At 47.4% G+C, this 16,078-nt stretch overlaps 1 protein-coding gene across 1 annotated transcript in view; it reads right to left on the bottom strand.

Moving 5' to 3' along the window:
* LOC144770678 (suppressor of tumorigenicity 14 protein homolog) overlaps positions 1-16,078 on the bottom strand; it is a 111,322-nt gene that overhangs the window by 26,670 nt on the left and 68,574 nt on the right. Inside the window, exon 12 of the mRNA XM_078655394.1 lies at positions 3,880-3,984. Coding sequence (XP_078511520.1) covers positions 3,880-3,984 — 105 coding nt within the window. The remainder of the gene's footprint in view (positions 1-3,879; positions 3,985-16,078) is intronic.

Below are 16,078 nucleotides of genomic sequence, written 5' to 3'. Positions count from 1 at the left end.
AGTTCTGATTTGAAGTCTTTTTTTGATTGTAGAATACTTTTCTGGAATAGTTTAAGATGGAGGGGGGAGGGACATTGCCTCCAGTTCCGTTCATCTGAGTTTGCGTCTCTCATCATTCAGAGTTCCGCTGAACCATGGGATTTTATCTTTGTCCAGAATTCTTTTGAGTTTTTGCGGAGCGGCTTGGTCAAAAACTTTGTTCATGGTGGAGTTATAGTGAGCAGTGAGAGCATTGACGTGTGCCATGTTATTGGGGGGTAAGAGCCTTCTCACAATGGGAGGCAAGGTTGTTCCAGTTGATGTTCTTTGTGTCTCTTATCCATTGTTTCAGCTTGATTTGTTGCGAGAGAGTTTTCTTGATAGCGGATGGGATTTGGGAGGTGATAATGTGATTGTCTGATCAGTCACAAGGGGTAATCCAGATCGAATCAATTCTATTTTGTTTAGGGATGAGCCAGTTGAGAGTAGCACCCTTTGTGTGTGTAGGCTTTGCGATCGCTTAGATCAGGGAATGGTCTATAAGGAAGGTTTTGAGGGTGTTATCCTGCTTTTCCTGTGGGTTCTCCCAGTGGAGATCAAGCATTTATATAGCGCACTACTCACCCAGAGGGTCTCAAGGCGCTGGGGGAGGGGGGTCCGCTACTGCTCGAACAGCCGGGTCTTGAGTTGCTTCCTGAAGGCGAGGTGGTCCTGGGTCAGGCGGAGGTGGGTCGGGAGGGAGTTCCATGTCTTGGCGGCGAGGTAGGAGAAGGACCGTCCCCCTGTGGTGGCTCTTCGGATACGGGGGACGGTGGCGAGGGCGTGGCCGGTCGATCGAAGCTGGCGTTTGGGAGCGTAGAAGTTGAGGCGGCTGTTGAGGCATCCTGGGCCTTGGTTGTGTAGGGCTTTGTGTGCGTGGGTGAGGAGTCGGAAGGTGATTCTCTTGTTGACCGGGAGCCAGTGCAGGTCTCTCCGGTGTCCGGAGATGTGGCTGCGGCGGGGGATGTCCAGGATGAGACGTGCTGAGGCGTTCTGGATCCGCTGGAGTTTCTTCTGGAGCTTGGCGGTGGTTCCGGCGTAGAGGGAGTTGCCGTATTCCAGGCGGCTGGTGACGAGGGCCTGGGTGACCATCTTCCTGGTCTCGGTGGGGATCCACCGGAAGATCTTACGTAGCATGCGCAGGATGTTGAAGCACGACGAGGAGACGGCGTTGACTTGTCTGGTCATGGAGAGGGAGGAGTCCAGGATGAAGCCTAGGTTGCGTGCGTGGTCTGTTGGTTTGGGTGCGCTGCCTAGGGCGGGGGGCCACCAGGAGTCGTCCCAGGCGGAGGGTAAGGATCCCAGGATGAGGACTTCCGTCTTGTCCGAATTCAGTTTCAGGCGGCTGTTCTTCATCCATTCGGATACCTCTTTCATCCCTTCGTGAAGGTTGGCTCATTTCCATAAGTTGTTCTGTGAAATTGTGTTCAAACCTGGAGGATGGTAGAGTATATGTAGTTTGATGGAGTGGTTGTTTGATGATTTCACAGAAATCCCAAGGTATTCACAGGAGTCCATGGGTTCCGAGTGAAACTGAGGTGGTGATGTCAGAACGATGTATGCAGGCTAAGCCTCTGCCTGGTTTGTGTGGTCTGTCTAATCTAATAATGTTGTAGTCTGGGGGAACTAGAATGTCAAGGCATGGTGAGGAGAATTCCTTGAGCCAAGTTTCTGTGAGGATGATTATATCCATATTTGTGTTAAGGACGAGGTCGGCAATGTCAGAGGCGTGTTTAGGGGCTGAACTGCAGTTTAGTAGAAGGCAAGAGATCTTGTTTGAGGAATTCTTTACAGTAGGCTCCTGATTCTCGTAGTTCGGGGTTATAAAGTGAAGGTTATTCTGGTTTATTCCTCAATGGATTGGATGGGAAGTTCTATCAGGGTTGATGTGGAGTGGGAGAATAGCGTGCTCCTCTGTCTACGATAGGGCGGGAAGGAGTTTCGTATAGAAGTAGCAGTGTTTGTATTTCCTGGTCTGTTATGTAGTTGGAAAGTATGAGTGTGCGCACGTGTTCCAAAGTTAGTGGCAGGGGGATAGTTTTAGCCATGTTTGTCGTCTGTCTCTAGAGAGTTTTGAAGATGCTTAAAGTATAGCAAGAGATTTTTCAGCAAGTTGAAGAATGGCTCTGATTTCTAAAATAACGTTTTGTAGGTTCTTGGAGTTGAGGTAAGACTGGGTTTTGAGTGAGTCTTATTCAATCTGCTGCTTTGGACAGGGAGAGAAAGACAGTATAATAATAATAGTTTGAGATTACTTTGGACAGGGAGAGAGTGACAGTATAATAGTTTGAGAGCCGTTACCAGTTGGTAATTAGTGCATTTTAGTGGGTGTTCTCAATTGTCATTCAACTTGGGTTGTTCTTATAGCTGTTGCAAGATGGCTACCGATTGGTTGGGGGCCAATGCAGGATGGCTGCTTTTTGGTGTTACTTCTATAAGATATAGCTGTTACAAGATGGCTGCCGTATTAGTTGGGAGCCATTACAAAAATGGGTGCTGTTTTTGGTGCTGAATGTTTCCGATTTAGCCGTTGCAAGATGGCTGCCGTATTTGTTGGGAGCCGTAGCAAGACTGGTGCCGTTTTTGATGTTTTAGGTCCCCTGGCAAATCTGTGCCTCGGGACCTGCCCACACAACCACTCACAGGAATAAAAATTAATGGAAAAGGAGTGTAAAAGGTTGGTCTGTAAGGGGCCCCTATGCGCCGCCCACGCCAGTGGTGGCCTCCTCCGCTATGGCAGAGGAGCGTCGCCCCACTGCTTTCTCAGAGCGGGAGAAGCAAAAACATAAAATGGTAATAACTTTTAGTTACCATTTTAAGATAATTTTTGCTGGCAGGTGGGTGGGGCTGCTCTGCTTACAGAGCAGGACAGGGGAGGAATGGCTTGCCCACTCCTGAGTGTGTAGTGACTGTTTGCTCGCCCATCTCGGGCCACCCAAAACAGTCCAGCACATTCGCTTGTTCTCCATGCAGGTCCCTAGTCCATGCACCCAAAATCTTGTGTGGTTCTGGATCCTGCTAACCCCCTCCCAATGTCTTCTCCTCCCCACTCTTCTTTCCTGCACTGGAAGGGTTCAGGATTCTCTGGCACAGAAAGTCTCGCCTATGGGACATCCTACGCCAGGGAACTTAAATTTACCTAAGAAAGAATTGGTGTTAACACCTTTTCACAAGCCTAGATGCCACTTCAAACCAACAGTTCTTGTAGTCTGTGTGCAACAGAACTCGTGTAAAACGGATCTTAGGGATTGATGCCCTGACCCTAGGAACCCAAACACAGACCTCAGGGAAAAGATCAAATAGAAATAAATCGCATTCTTCAACTGCGCTTTCAGACCTCCTGGTCCTTGGACACTTGTCGCGGCATCTCCAAGAAACTCAACACAGCCCCCTGTATTGTTAGTTAAAGGGGAAACTCCACAAAACAGCACTTAATGGGGCTCAATTTCTAATTCCAGAATCATTGCCATTTTATTTTTTATCTCGCACAACTTGCGTCAAGTTTTCCAACTTTAAGAGCTATCAGTTGGCCCTTGCCATCCAGCACATTTCCCCCCTCCGTGGATACAATTAGGTGGTATTATGTGTTACTTTGTTACTTTATGTGGGGCACTCTTACCATACTGCAACAGAAAGAAACAAAGTAGCCCATGCCACTCGACTTGAAATGTGTAAATAGCAAAGATTAACCGTGGTAGCTATGTGCTAATTTTCAGCTGTTCAAATTGGAAAAATGTGACAAAAGACCCATTAAAAATTAAAGAATTCTGGTATTTTGTATTGAGGCAAATGCAATACCCCAAAAATACAGTGGATAAAACCCCCCATGGCTAATATGACTGAGCACCCAGATGGTATTACCGCAGTTTTTCTCGTCACTCAAATCTCCACAGTCGTTCCAACCATCGCACTTCAGGGACTGCGAGATGCATAGCCCATTGCCGCAGGCAAATTTATTCGGGCATGCTGTGTTGAAAAAATGGGAGAGAAGAAAGTTAATAAAAGGTCAATAAATATTTCTGGTAAACTTTCATCAAAGTTCATATATACTACAATGATACTATAGAGAACAGGTACACATTCAACACTGTTCTACTCTTCACCAGGCTCTGAAGATTAAGCCTAGTTGGGTCTGCTGGCATTTAAACTGGTAACCATAGCATTACAAACATATTTCTGTAGCCACCAAGTCGCTTTACCACAAGAGCTATTAGTAAAACAAATCTAAAATGAAGGCAAGGAGTGGAAACCCTATCATCACAATATCATTAATTTTAATAAATTACAGAATCAATATCTTAACTAGGCTAACAAAGTAATTTATTTGCAAGCTTTTGGTAAAAGATTCTAGTCTTCAGATAGATTCCAAATGACACTCTTTTGCTCAATAAATCTACTCTGTTCATTACCCACTACAAATTATGTTAAGAAAGCCTGCTTTCACATTACACGGTTTAACAAAATGTGTGGTTTGTTAATCTGTTATATTCAATTATGTTCTTTAACTGTCCAAATTTACTAAGTAACATATGCATTCGAATAATCAAATCTCAATATTTAAGAAACTTCCTAGTTCGCATATACATAATAGTAATAACGGGATCCTTGAAATGGGATTCTTATTAATTCTATGTATTATAAAGATTATCTGATTATTCTACATCATTCGCTCTCGATTCATCCTTAGCAAATTTACATTTTTACATAATCAGGAAAAAACATTTGGAAAGGCACTTTCAAATATCTTTAATGGCGAGGGGTACAATTTAAAATGTTCACCTTTTCTTAGCAAACAATAATTTCAGTATATTTAAGTTGAGCAGTTCTGCAAAGTAATGGAAGATTAGGACCATTGTGTTCACTAATGATCCAATATTTTACACTGATAAGAAATTAGTGTATAAACAATTGTGACCATGCTAGACACACAATATCTAAGAAATGTGTTGCTTCATAAATGTTGGACCCCATCAGAAAAGAAACGCTTGCAGAATACTATGAATTCAGCTTGTGATATACAATTTCCCATGTATTTACCCATTGCCCGCCAGGAAGGGGATATTATAAATTTAAAGCCCATTCTATAATATTTTGTAATCTTGTGTTCTAGTAGTAATATGAGCATTATAAGAATAAAGGACTTTAAAATATACCCATCCTTTGTTGAATCGCATAAAAAAATTCTCTTTTTATCTGGCTCAGTATTTTATCCATTGAAATTGCAACTAGCACACAGATCCGCTCCTAATAGATTCAGATGTAATACAGAATTTATCAGAAATGTGCATTCTTGTACATACATATTTACCTTTACTGCACTTAATATGACTTTATTCTGCTGTTAATCGGCCAATGAGAAGAACTCAGTAAGCCATTTGAAAGTTATCCTGGTGCACTTTACAAATACAACATATTTATTTTATTATGGAGATAGACTATTCAGTTCAGTACTTCAACGCTTAAAATTAGAAATAGCTGCATCAGCCAGTATCTATTTATATCAGGGGTGATAACTGCCCCATTAAGGTAAGTCAGTCTAATTGATTTCCTACATTTTTTTTTTTTTTCGCAAGACCTTTATTAACATATAGCAGTTGACACAGCATGAGCCTACAACCCTGAGGCCGGCTCGCTACGTAAATATCAGCAACCAACATAGGATAAGTACGTCGTGCATAATCAGCGTTACAGTGTGAGGCAGAGTTCTTACGCACGCCCCACATATGGTTACTAGCTGTTAAATGAAATGAGTCTCACTTTTTCACATTTGTTTTCAACAGTGAACAAAAGAACAACTTTCCCCAACTTAGACCGTAAAGTGCTATCAGTACATACTACACTTCAGTTGTTATGGTAGTCACAGTTCCCCCTAGGTTCCCGCCGGTACATGACTCACGTATGTGTTGTTTACCTACACAGTACCCCAATCAATTCAATCCAATGGTCGGTTCTCTTCATCATCCTGTATGGAAGCGAGGTACTCCTCTAAATAACCCCAAATACTCTTGGGCCTGGATTTCGCCGGCAGTAGCTCCTCGTATGTTTGTAGCTTGTCCCGGCAAGTGGACATGTCATGCAACCATGTTTTTACCTTCGGCACCTTGCGACTGTGCCAGCATTGTGCCACCTGTCGCTTCGCCAACAACAAGGCTATGACACAGAACTTGCGTTTCAACGCCCTGAACTGCGGCACTATCCCTAGCAGACAGACTTTGGGTGTGCATTGCACCTCTTCCTCCAAAATGATAGACAACGTTGCGGTGACCTCCACCCAGTAACTCGTTATTTTGGCGCAGTCCCATGCCAGATGAGCGAAGCCCGCTCCCTCTCCGTTACACCTTTTGCACCTATCTTCCTCCTGCAACCCATATCTAAGCAGTTTTGTCGGCGTGTAATAGAGTTGGTGAAGGAATTTGAAATGAATGATTCTCAAATTACCGTTGGGTGTCAGAAGTTGAGTCAGTGCACAGGTGCCAGCCCATTCGTCGTCTGTCAGTGGGGTGTCCCACCGCCCCTTGGCCTTCAATGCATGTCCCGCTAACTCGGACTGTGCAGCTGAATAGAGTCTAGAAACCAGGTGCGACAAATCGGTAGTTGTGATCAATAGTTGTAGTGGTGCAAGGCATTCGGGTTCCAATGGGAACGTCGGGTAGTGTTCCCTCAAAGCTCTTGTGAGCCTGTAATATGTAAAGTGAAACATGGGAGTCTGGTTCTGGATGTAACCTAACTGGTCTAGGCCCACAAATGTGCCCCCTTGAAACACATCCCCCATCCTGTCAATGCCAGCTCTACTTAGCAGGGACATTCCGACACTCTCCCTAGTGACTGACAGCTCCTGATGATGGTGTAATGACATGGCCGGTGCGTACAGTGGGGTTTTATGAGCCAGCTGTCCTAGCCTGTGCCATGCTTTGACCGTGGTGTCCACTGTGTTAATATCCCTAGTATGCAGCGGTGGACGTGTGTGTGAAATAATCGCTGAAAGGGGAATAGGATGCGCATCACTCTCCTCAATAGCCGCATGTGTGATGTATGGGACCGCATGGTACCAATACGCCGCGTATTGCGCCTGCGCACAAAGGTAGTATAGGAGAAAATCGGGCACGCTGAAACCACCCTGCGCAAAGGGGAGTGTAAGAGTTTGCAGATCCACACGTGCCTGTTTGCCAGCCCATATCAGGGTCCTAACCAAGGAGTTAATGCGGCGGAATATAGCCTGTGGTGGTGTAATCGGGACGTTATTAAATAGGTATAATAATTTGGGCAGCACGTTCATCTTTACAATAGCTATCCTGTCAGCCAGCGAGAGGGGCAAATGTATCCATCGCTGGACACTATCCTCCAGCCTGGAGAGTACCACACCGTAGTTCGCCCGTAGTACCTCTTCTGGGTCTCTATGGTACATTATTCCCAGGTATCTGATCGGGTCTTGTTGCCATTCTAGCGGGAAGTCCACCGTAAACTGGGATGTAGTGTCAGTGAGGGGTATTATAGAGGATTTGGCCCAATTTATAGCCAGCCCTGAGTGACCTCCGAATCTGATGTATTCCCTGAGTAGTGAGTTCAGGTGAGTCTCAGGGTCACGGACATAGAGTAACATATCGTCCGCATACAATGATATGTGAAGCGGCCTGGCTATGAAGTTTAACGCCGAATCTTTATAATTCTGCCTTATCAGACAAGCCAGAGGCTCCAGCGCTAGGGCGAATAATAGGGGCGAGAGCGGGCAGCCTTGCCTCGTCCCTCGCTCAATAGCAAATTGATCCGAGACATAGCCATTGATTCTAATCCTTGCACAAGGCTTCGTGTAAAGTAAGGAGACCCATTGCACAAATCGCCTAGGAAACCCCATTCTATTCAGGACGGTGAGCATATATCGCCACTCGATGGAGTCAAACGCTTTTGCAGCGTCGAGCATGACCGCCACCGCTTTGACCGAGGGCTGCAGGTAGTGTGAGAGTGCAAACAGGGATCTAGTGTTGTGCGTGGTCGATCTGGAGGGTACGAAGCCAGACTGGTCCGGTAGGACCAGACTGGTCATCAGAGGAGATAGCCGTTTCGCTATAAGCTTCGCTAGGATTTTTGAGTCCACATTGATCAGTGACAGTGGTCGGTATGAGTCGCACTCCTCCGGATCCTTAGATGGTTTAAGGAGAGCGATGATCATTGCTTCGCGCAGTGTGGGGGGAAGCAGCTCCTTTTCAAAGGAGGTGCCGTACATGTCCACCAGGTGCGGTGCGACAATATCTGCATATTGTTTATAAAATTCCGAGGTATACCCATCCGGGCCTGGCGCTTTACCATTTGGCAGCGAGCCTATTACCTCGGTCACCTCTTCCGCCGTGATAGGCCTGGCTAAGTACTCCCTATGCGCATCCGACAGCCAGCCAATGGCTACATCGTGCAAGTAGTCATACGTATCATCCGCTGAGGCTGTAGGTTGGGATTGGTATAGTGACCCAAATGAGTCCACAAAACATTTCAATATATCCGCAGCATGCGTTTGTGGCTCCCCCTCTCTGGACTTCACCCTGAGTATAGTAGCCGGACCACGGCCCTCACATATCTTCCGAGCCAACACAGCCCCAGGCCTACCCCCCTCCCCAAAGGCTCTAGCCACATGCGTGCGATTCAGGTACTTCATTTCAGATTCAAGAAATTCTGCGTGCTCAGTGTGGATGACACGCAGTTCAGCCAGATGCGAGACATCGTTAGTGGTCTCATATAGGGACTCCAGGTCTCTCATCCGCTGCTCGCATCTGCGGATTTGGCCCCCAATATCCTTGAGAACCCCTACAGTGGTGCTAATACAGACCCCTCTTATCGTGGCTTTGAACGCCTCCCAAAGGAGGCATGGGTCATCAGTCGAATGCTCATTAATTTCAAAATAATCCCTTATCGCTTTTCGTATGGTATCAGCATATACCGTGTCAGTGAGGGCTCGCGAATTGAAACGCCATTGGAAGGGGGGGGTGCATACCGTGGAATATCCAACTGCAGCAGAACGGGATTGTGATCAGAAAGTGTGCGGGGCAGCACCTGCAGGTGACGTACCCACAGCGCTAGGTCCTTGGTGCCCAGCCAGTAATCCAGTCTGGACCAGCTGTTATGTGAAGCTGTTATGTGCGTGGCCCCAGATGCATCCGCATGTTTCAGCCTCCAGAGATCTGCTAAACCCATGTCTTTCATCATGTGACCCACCATTAGGCGTGACTGTTTGTGTTGTTCCAATGAGTTAGATGAACGGTCCAACCCATCTCGGAGGGTCATGTTCCAGTCACCCCCGCATAATATGTGTTCGCTATTGTGTTTCTGCAAGTGGTCCCATACTTCCCTAAAGAAATCCGGGGCGTCCGTGTTTGGACCGTATACATTCAACAACCTCACTCGCTGGCCTCTTAGTGTACCTGATACCAACACATACCTCCCAGCTGGATCTTGTGTCACTGTCTGAGTCTCAAAACCTACCCCACGCTTTATCAATATGACCACCCCCCTGGAGTAGGAAGAGTATGAAGCTCTGTGGACTGCCTCCGCCCACCTCGACCCCAACTGAGCGTGTGAATGTGGTGCTAGGTGTGACTCTTGTAGAAACGCTATGTCCACATTCCATCTAGTCAGGCTTGCAAAGATCTGTCTGATTTTACGAGGCTGTGAGAACCCTCTAATATTCCAAGTAATAATGTTCAAGCTGCTCCTACCCGCCTCCCTCGAACCCATCAAGTTTGATCAATACAATACATGACAGCGCCACATTTGTCAACTGTGTAGGAATTACCAGCGTCCCCTCCTTAGGAGTTCCGAATTGTACAACAGCAGTCTGAACCATTGGGGAACCACAAAAAAGGAGAGGTATATCGCACCTTGACGGTCCATTCATACAGGTAGGCAACCCCCCACCCCTTATCCCACCCACTCCAGCAACCCCAACCTGCCGAAGCCTTACCCTTGCAGTGCACCATTCCCTTAAACTCAGAACCATAACTACAGTGCTCAGCTCCGAACTCTGATTGGGTTATACCCTCACGGAGGTCCGTTGGAGGCACAACTCTCCACCCGATGGACGGGTGTGGGCGACACTAGACAAACTATAATGAATGCAATTCAAGTGTTCAACCGCCGCCACCCCCCCACCGCCCCCCAGCGACACATCAACAGCGCTGTAGAACAGCCACATTCCTAGGAAAAGCCCTTCACACCGTGATGTCATAAGGCCAACAGTAAACAATATATTCCTCCGCCCCCCCCCCGACCGCTGACCCCCATTCACCGCATATTGGAAACAGCAAAGACAGCGACAGTATGATGCGCCCAAGAGCGGGAGCCTAGTAGGCAGCTTACATATCACGAGGTCCTGCGGTCCACAATGTGCGAACCAGGCTTCACAGTACAGACCGCCCCAATGCTCCAATTTTCCTCGCCAACGTTAGTTAGTGCAGCACAATGGGGGGGGGCTGGCAGCGCAGAGTGTCCACAATCCATAGTCCGTATCACCCCCACACAGCCGAGCAGCAGTCTCATTGCCCCAACGGGTCCTTGCCATCCAGCCATGCAGGTCTTGCTGCACCAGTACCTTGGCTCCTCACTCAGGAGATTTGCGCCAAGCTGGGCCTACCAATGCAGACAACAGTCGCCATGCTAGAACGCTTATAAGCGGACAGGAAAGGAACTCACCGCCGGTCGACTAGGGGTCAACCCGATGTCTTCAGTCCGATTCATGATGCCGTTCATTTTGCGTGTCGTCTCTCATTTCGCGCTGCACCTTCTTAACAAATTCTTGTGCTGCCTTCGGAGTCGCCAGGATAATCGCTTTCTCCTTCCACACCACCCGGAGGCGTGCCGGATACATCATTGAGTACACAATGTTCAGGTCTCGTAGTTTGGCCTTGACGTTGGTGTATTCTTTCCGGGCCTGCTGGACCGCGACCGTGTGATCTGGATAAAACTCTAACAAGTTTCCTTGATGCTGTATCTTCCCTTTTTCTCTTGCCAGTCGAAGGATCGTGTCCCTGTCGCGGTAGTTGAGGATGCGCGCCACAATTGGCCTCGGCCGGGCGCCAGGAGGTGGCTTTGGGGCCAGTGACCTATGTGCCCGCTCCACGATGAAAAGTGGTGATAAGGCCTCAGCTCCGAACAGGTCTTTACAGAGCGTTTCCACGTAGGACTCCATCCGCCCTGTGTTGGTAGACTCCGGCAGGCCCGTGATTCGGACGTTGTTGCGCCTCGAGCGCGCTTCCAAATCCTCCTCCTTCGCCTTGATTACTTCCAGGAGTCGTTCTATACCAGCGCACTTGGAGGTGGAGGCACGCGCCTCATCTTCGACCGCGGAGATTCTCGTTTCGGCCTCGTCCAGTCGCTCGCCATGCTTCTCCTGCCGCGCCGCCATGTTATCCATTCTGCATGTTAGATTATCCAGCTTTCCATTTATGTCCTGCAAATTGGACTGGATTGCCAATAAAATCTTTTCAATGTTGTTGCTGGGCCCTGCATTATCGCCATCTTCCACCCCATCCTCTGTGGGTTTCTGCGCTTTTCTGGCCTCAAACGACAGTTTCTGTTGTTGCTTGTCCGGTTTACCCATGGCGGCGGTCGGGCACACTGTCTTCTTACTTGCGGGCCCCGATGCCCTCGTGACTCTTGCCGCTGTCGCCGTGGTGATCCCCACAAGGTGTATGGCAACCTTGCGCTAAGCTACCCCACAGAGCCGCGAAGGGGAGAGAATCGGTTTGCGCCCGGGCGCGTGGCCACGTGGTGAATCGCAAGAGGCCCAGCCACTCACAAGCGCTTCTTAACACGTCCAGCAATTGGCCACGCGGTCGTAGTGAATTTGCGATGACCTGTGGCAGCGCACTATGGCAGTTGGCTCCCTGTTCTCGCCGCACACTGGGGTGGCACGTGGTTGCAGTGGGCCACACGTCTGCTTGCTGTGCACAACCTGCACTGCTCCTCCAGCGCAGTATGCACACCGTTCACGCCAGCACAGTCGCCTTTCAGGCCTCAGCGAAGTTTGGCATGGAGACCGGCAGTCCCGCAGGGCTTGGGCCCAAGTGCGCTGTTTAACGAGGCGGCTAATATTCGCGCCGATTCGTGCTGACCGCCGCCATCTTGTCAGGCAAGGTCATTTGCGCTATTGCGAAGGTTCTAGGCGCCCCGCAGCCTGGGGGCGCAAGATAATGGCACCGGATTGTCTTATAGTGCTCGGTCTTACCCCAGCAGCGTCGTAGTCGGTGTGGAAGGTCGATCGCATCTCGCCGGTATCACGTTAGATGCGCGTTTGTCCCATAGCGTCGGCCATTTTGTCAGGCACTCCAACGCGTCTCCGCTTTTCACGGCGATTAAGCCGGCAATCCTCGCTCTGTGGGGCGCCCGCTGCCTCACATATAACGCAGCAGGTCTTCCCCCATCTGGTGATGTGCTCAGGGAGCGGCAGGCCGGGGCGACACCGGCGAAATCACGCCAAGTGGATGATCGCCCGGCGGAGCTGCTGCTCAGGCAGCCATCTCGCTGTGCGCCCCCTAGCGCCTCCCTGATTTCCTACATTTAAACTGAAGTATCATTCCTAAGAAGAAACAATTATGGTTGCATTACATTGAAACGTTTTCAATAGCTCTGGGACTTGGATATACAAGTATTTGAAATTAATGTTGGCAAGAAATCCATTTTAATACATTTTCTTCAACTATTAAAAGCAACTTTATTTCACCAGTCTTCCACTGTTCAGATCTTACTGAACTTTTAAAAGCAATTTAGCTCAAAAAGATTTTCTACCAAAGGTGTGTTGTGTGTATATTGAAAGAAGTCAATTTATCCAAAATATTAGTTTGGACTGTTTGATTGGAAGGCACAAAGCCGCTTGAGAAGGACATTGTCTGTTTTGACAGTGTTCTTAAACCAGATTATGAGAAAATGCAACCCTTGAAAGACATTGCAGAGGTGAGTCCTCAGTATGCATTATGTGCCTGCTTATCCCATTCTGCCACATTAAAATAAGGATGGTTCAAAATAGACCTGTATGGAATTTCAATGACTCCGAGGTGATTTCAGTATTTCTGCGTTACTCTTTGACTTTAAATTACCGATAATAAAGCAATTGCTCCTGCTTGCATAAGTTGGAGGACTTGAGAGAGTTGTGGGGATTCTTTCCTGAAAGCACACTTAGCAAGCTATTCATGTTCTGCTGTAGTTAGCACTATTTCTTAGCACAAAACGCATCCCCTTTGGACAAAACAGTGCATTTTGCATTAAGAAAATAGCACGTTATGCTGCGAGTAGGTTGGGGAAACAATCCTACCCCAAGAGCACATTTAGTGAGTGTGAGTGGCTGGTCATGCTCGCTATTTGTGCTCTCTTGCATTTTGCACCATTTCCTATTGCAAAATGCATCCTTGAGTCCATTTTGTATGCAAGGGGGCATTTTTGTGCTACTACGCCAAATTACTCGTCTCGCATAATTCCTCATAATTTGGTGGGAATCTTAGGTAATTCCGCTTGATTGCACTACATTGAATTATGTGAGTTATGCGCACCCATAGCTCTAAACATAGTTAGGAGTTCAAAATAATGACATAACCGTCTGCAAAGAGTAGAGTAGTCACCAACTTCCAATGTGTGTGGAGGAGCATTTGCACATGTGAAGCCATACACAGCACTACATGTGCAAGAGCTTGTGCACAAAAGCCCAAGAATAAAAAGGGGGAAGTAGAGAGAAGTGATAGCCTGCAAATGTGGAATCTGTATATCTGTTGCTTGAGAGTGGTGCTCAATAGGTTAATATCAACTAAGGACAAACTTTTTAGTTCATTTGCCGAAATCAAACTACCGAGGCAGTTAGGGAGACAACAAAGCCACGTCACCTTCAGAAATGCCAAACCATTAACCTAATATGCATTTCTGAATTATAACTGCCATCAAATACAGGTTTGCCTGAGCTGTTTATTCCCCATTATTGTCACTGTTTTCTAGTTGGGCAGATACCCTGTACTCTGCTAGGCACTTGTCACTGTTTTCTAGATGGGCAGGGGCCATGCACTCTTCAATGCACTTTATTTGGGCATGCTATGTGCTTTAGTTTGAGTGCACAGTTTCAAGATGTGTTTACTTAACTGCTAATGCAAGCAAGTGGTGCCGATTAGTTAAAAGCCTTCATTTCCAGCCGACCTCAAGGTTGCCTGGTATACTTGCATGTTCGTCATTTAGTTAGTGGCCCTGTCATCTAAAGAAATGCCTCCACTCTCTCCCTCAGTTTCCAGAGACAGCATTCTAATGGATAGGATAAACTCAGTAATATTCTTGCATGCTCAAGAGAAACACTTGTATGACTGGCTATAAATATAGCTTTCAAGCACAGGCCCATGCTTCCTCTGCCCTGTCTTGGGATAGAGATGTGTCCCTTGGATTCTGAGCCCTTCACCCGTGACAAGAATAACCTGCACATCTTCACCTGGAACCTGGGGGCCAGAAGCACCTCTTTGATCTCCTTCCCTTTGAAAACAGCTTTCATCAATCCTCAAACGCTTTAACCTGGTCAATAAACGGCACCGCCATGCCCCCATCACCTTAACTTTAACCATCTTTATGCTATAACGCTGCAGCTGTTCCAGCCCATAAACACAGACCTCAGGTAAGTGCACCAACCAGGCGCTTCTAATTTTAGTACCCCCTTTTTCTTCAACGACACCCTAGCAATCAGAGTTTGTATAAGAAAGCCTTGGCTTAAGGAAAAGGACTACTTGTGTAAAATAACATGACATTAAGGACAGAAAGATTTCAGTATAATCTGAGCAGAGTCTAAAGGATACGCACTCCGGATTCAGTGCAAAGCTCAGTTCTCAAGAGCCTGTCACATGGACTGTGATTCGTATTTGGTATGCATCATTAAGAACTTGCACCTCAGGCTCATTGTAAAGCATTCATGTACGGTTGTCTGAAGTGATTGTGTTCTTGCTGAAGAATACCTCTCCTGATTGAAGGAGTGCATCTTGCCTCTAGAACTTGAGGGGTCCTGCTCAGAAGGATTAACACCCACCAACCGTCCAATGCATGGAAGCTAAAATGACACCAGTGGCCCTATTAAGTATAGGATGCACTGCCCCTGTTTGCACCACGGCGCATCTCACATCAGGTGCACTGGGTGCAAATGGAGAAAGTGCACCCTATTGCATTGAATGTGCTGCCCACAGAGCTGCTGCAAACTCACGCTGCCCTGAGAGCAGTTCATTCAAGTGAAAAACAGAGCAGTTTTGAAGCAGCCACTCTATTTCACTGTGCAGATGGCAAACCGCCTACACTTAAGAGGAGACGGACCTCCCCTTGCAGGAGGGTGCAGTGAGTGACTGCACCAGCCCTTAAGGAGGAGATCTGGGGGGGTCGATAGGATCCACTGTCCCCCCTCCAGAGGTCTGCCATCAGGGGGGGAGTGGGGGGGGAGGCACGGACAGTGCACCACCCGACAGCATCTTTGCCTATGGTCCCAGGTCTATAATACAGCACAGGCGCAGAGGCAAACAGATTACCTCATTTGCATAGGGCCCCAACCCCATGCAAATGAAGGAACACCATCCGGTGATACAGCTGTTGCTATATGTGTACCAGTGCCATCTGTATTACAGAAAGGGCCACAGAAGCATCTGTTGCCCTTTATAGAAACACAAAGTCGCCTGGGGCGAGCAAAGCGGTTACACATACCCTTAGTGCCCAGGGGCATTTACCATAATACTGCCCCAGAAGCTTCACTCTATCTTTCGCGCCAACTCCCCTTCACCCAAGGGATAGTCAGTGGTATCTGTAATCGCAAGGGGAGCTGGTGGAAGATATTTGCTTCCACAGAAGTCCTGGTAATTTAGGTGCTGTGACTCTTGGTGTGACAAATTCATTCTAAAGGTCAGTTATTAGGAACCACAATCTTAGTAAAAAGTAAAGTGATCATCTAATGTTTTTGAGGAGGATTTGGTAAGTGCCTGATGATTAACATGCACACTGGTAAACAGAATTTACTCAAGGATTTCCTGATCATTAACCAGCCAACTTAAAAAAAACATTGGGAACTATTCATAAAGAATGT

Source organism: Lissotriton helveticus, chromosome 7 (assembly GCF_964261635.1).
Source record: "Lissotriton helveticus chromosome 7, aLisHel1.1, whole genome shotgun sequence".
NCBI classification, from domain to species: Eukaryota; Metazoa; Chordata; class Amphibia; order Caudata; family Salamandridae; genus Lissotriton; species Lissotriton helveticus.
The sequence above is the reverse complement of the archived record's forward strand: the minus strand, read 5'-3'. Positions and strand labels throughout refer to the sequence as shown.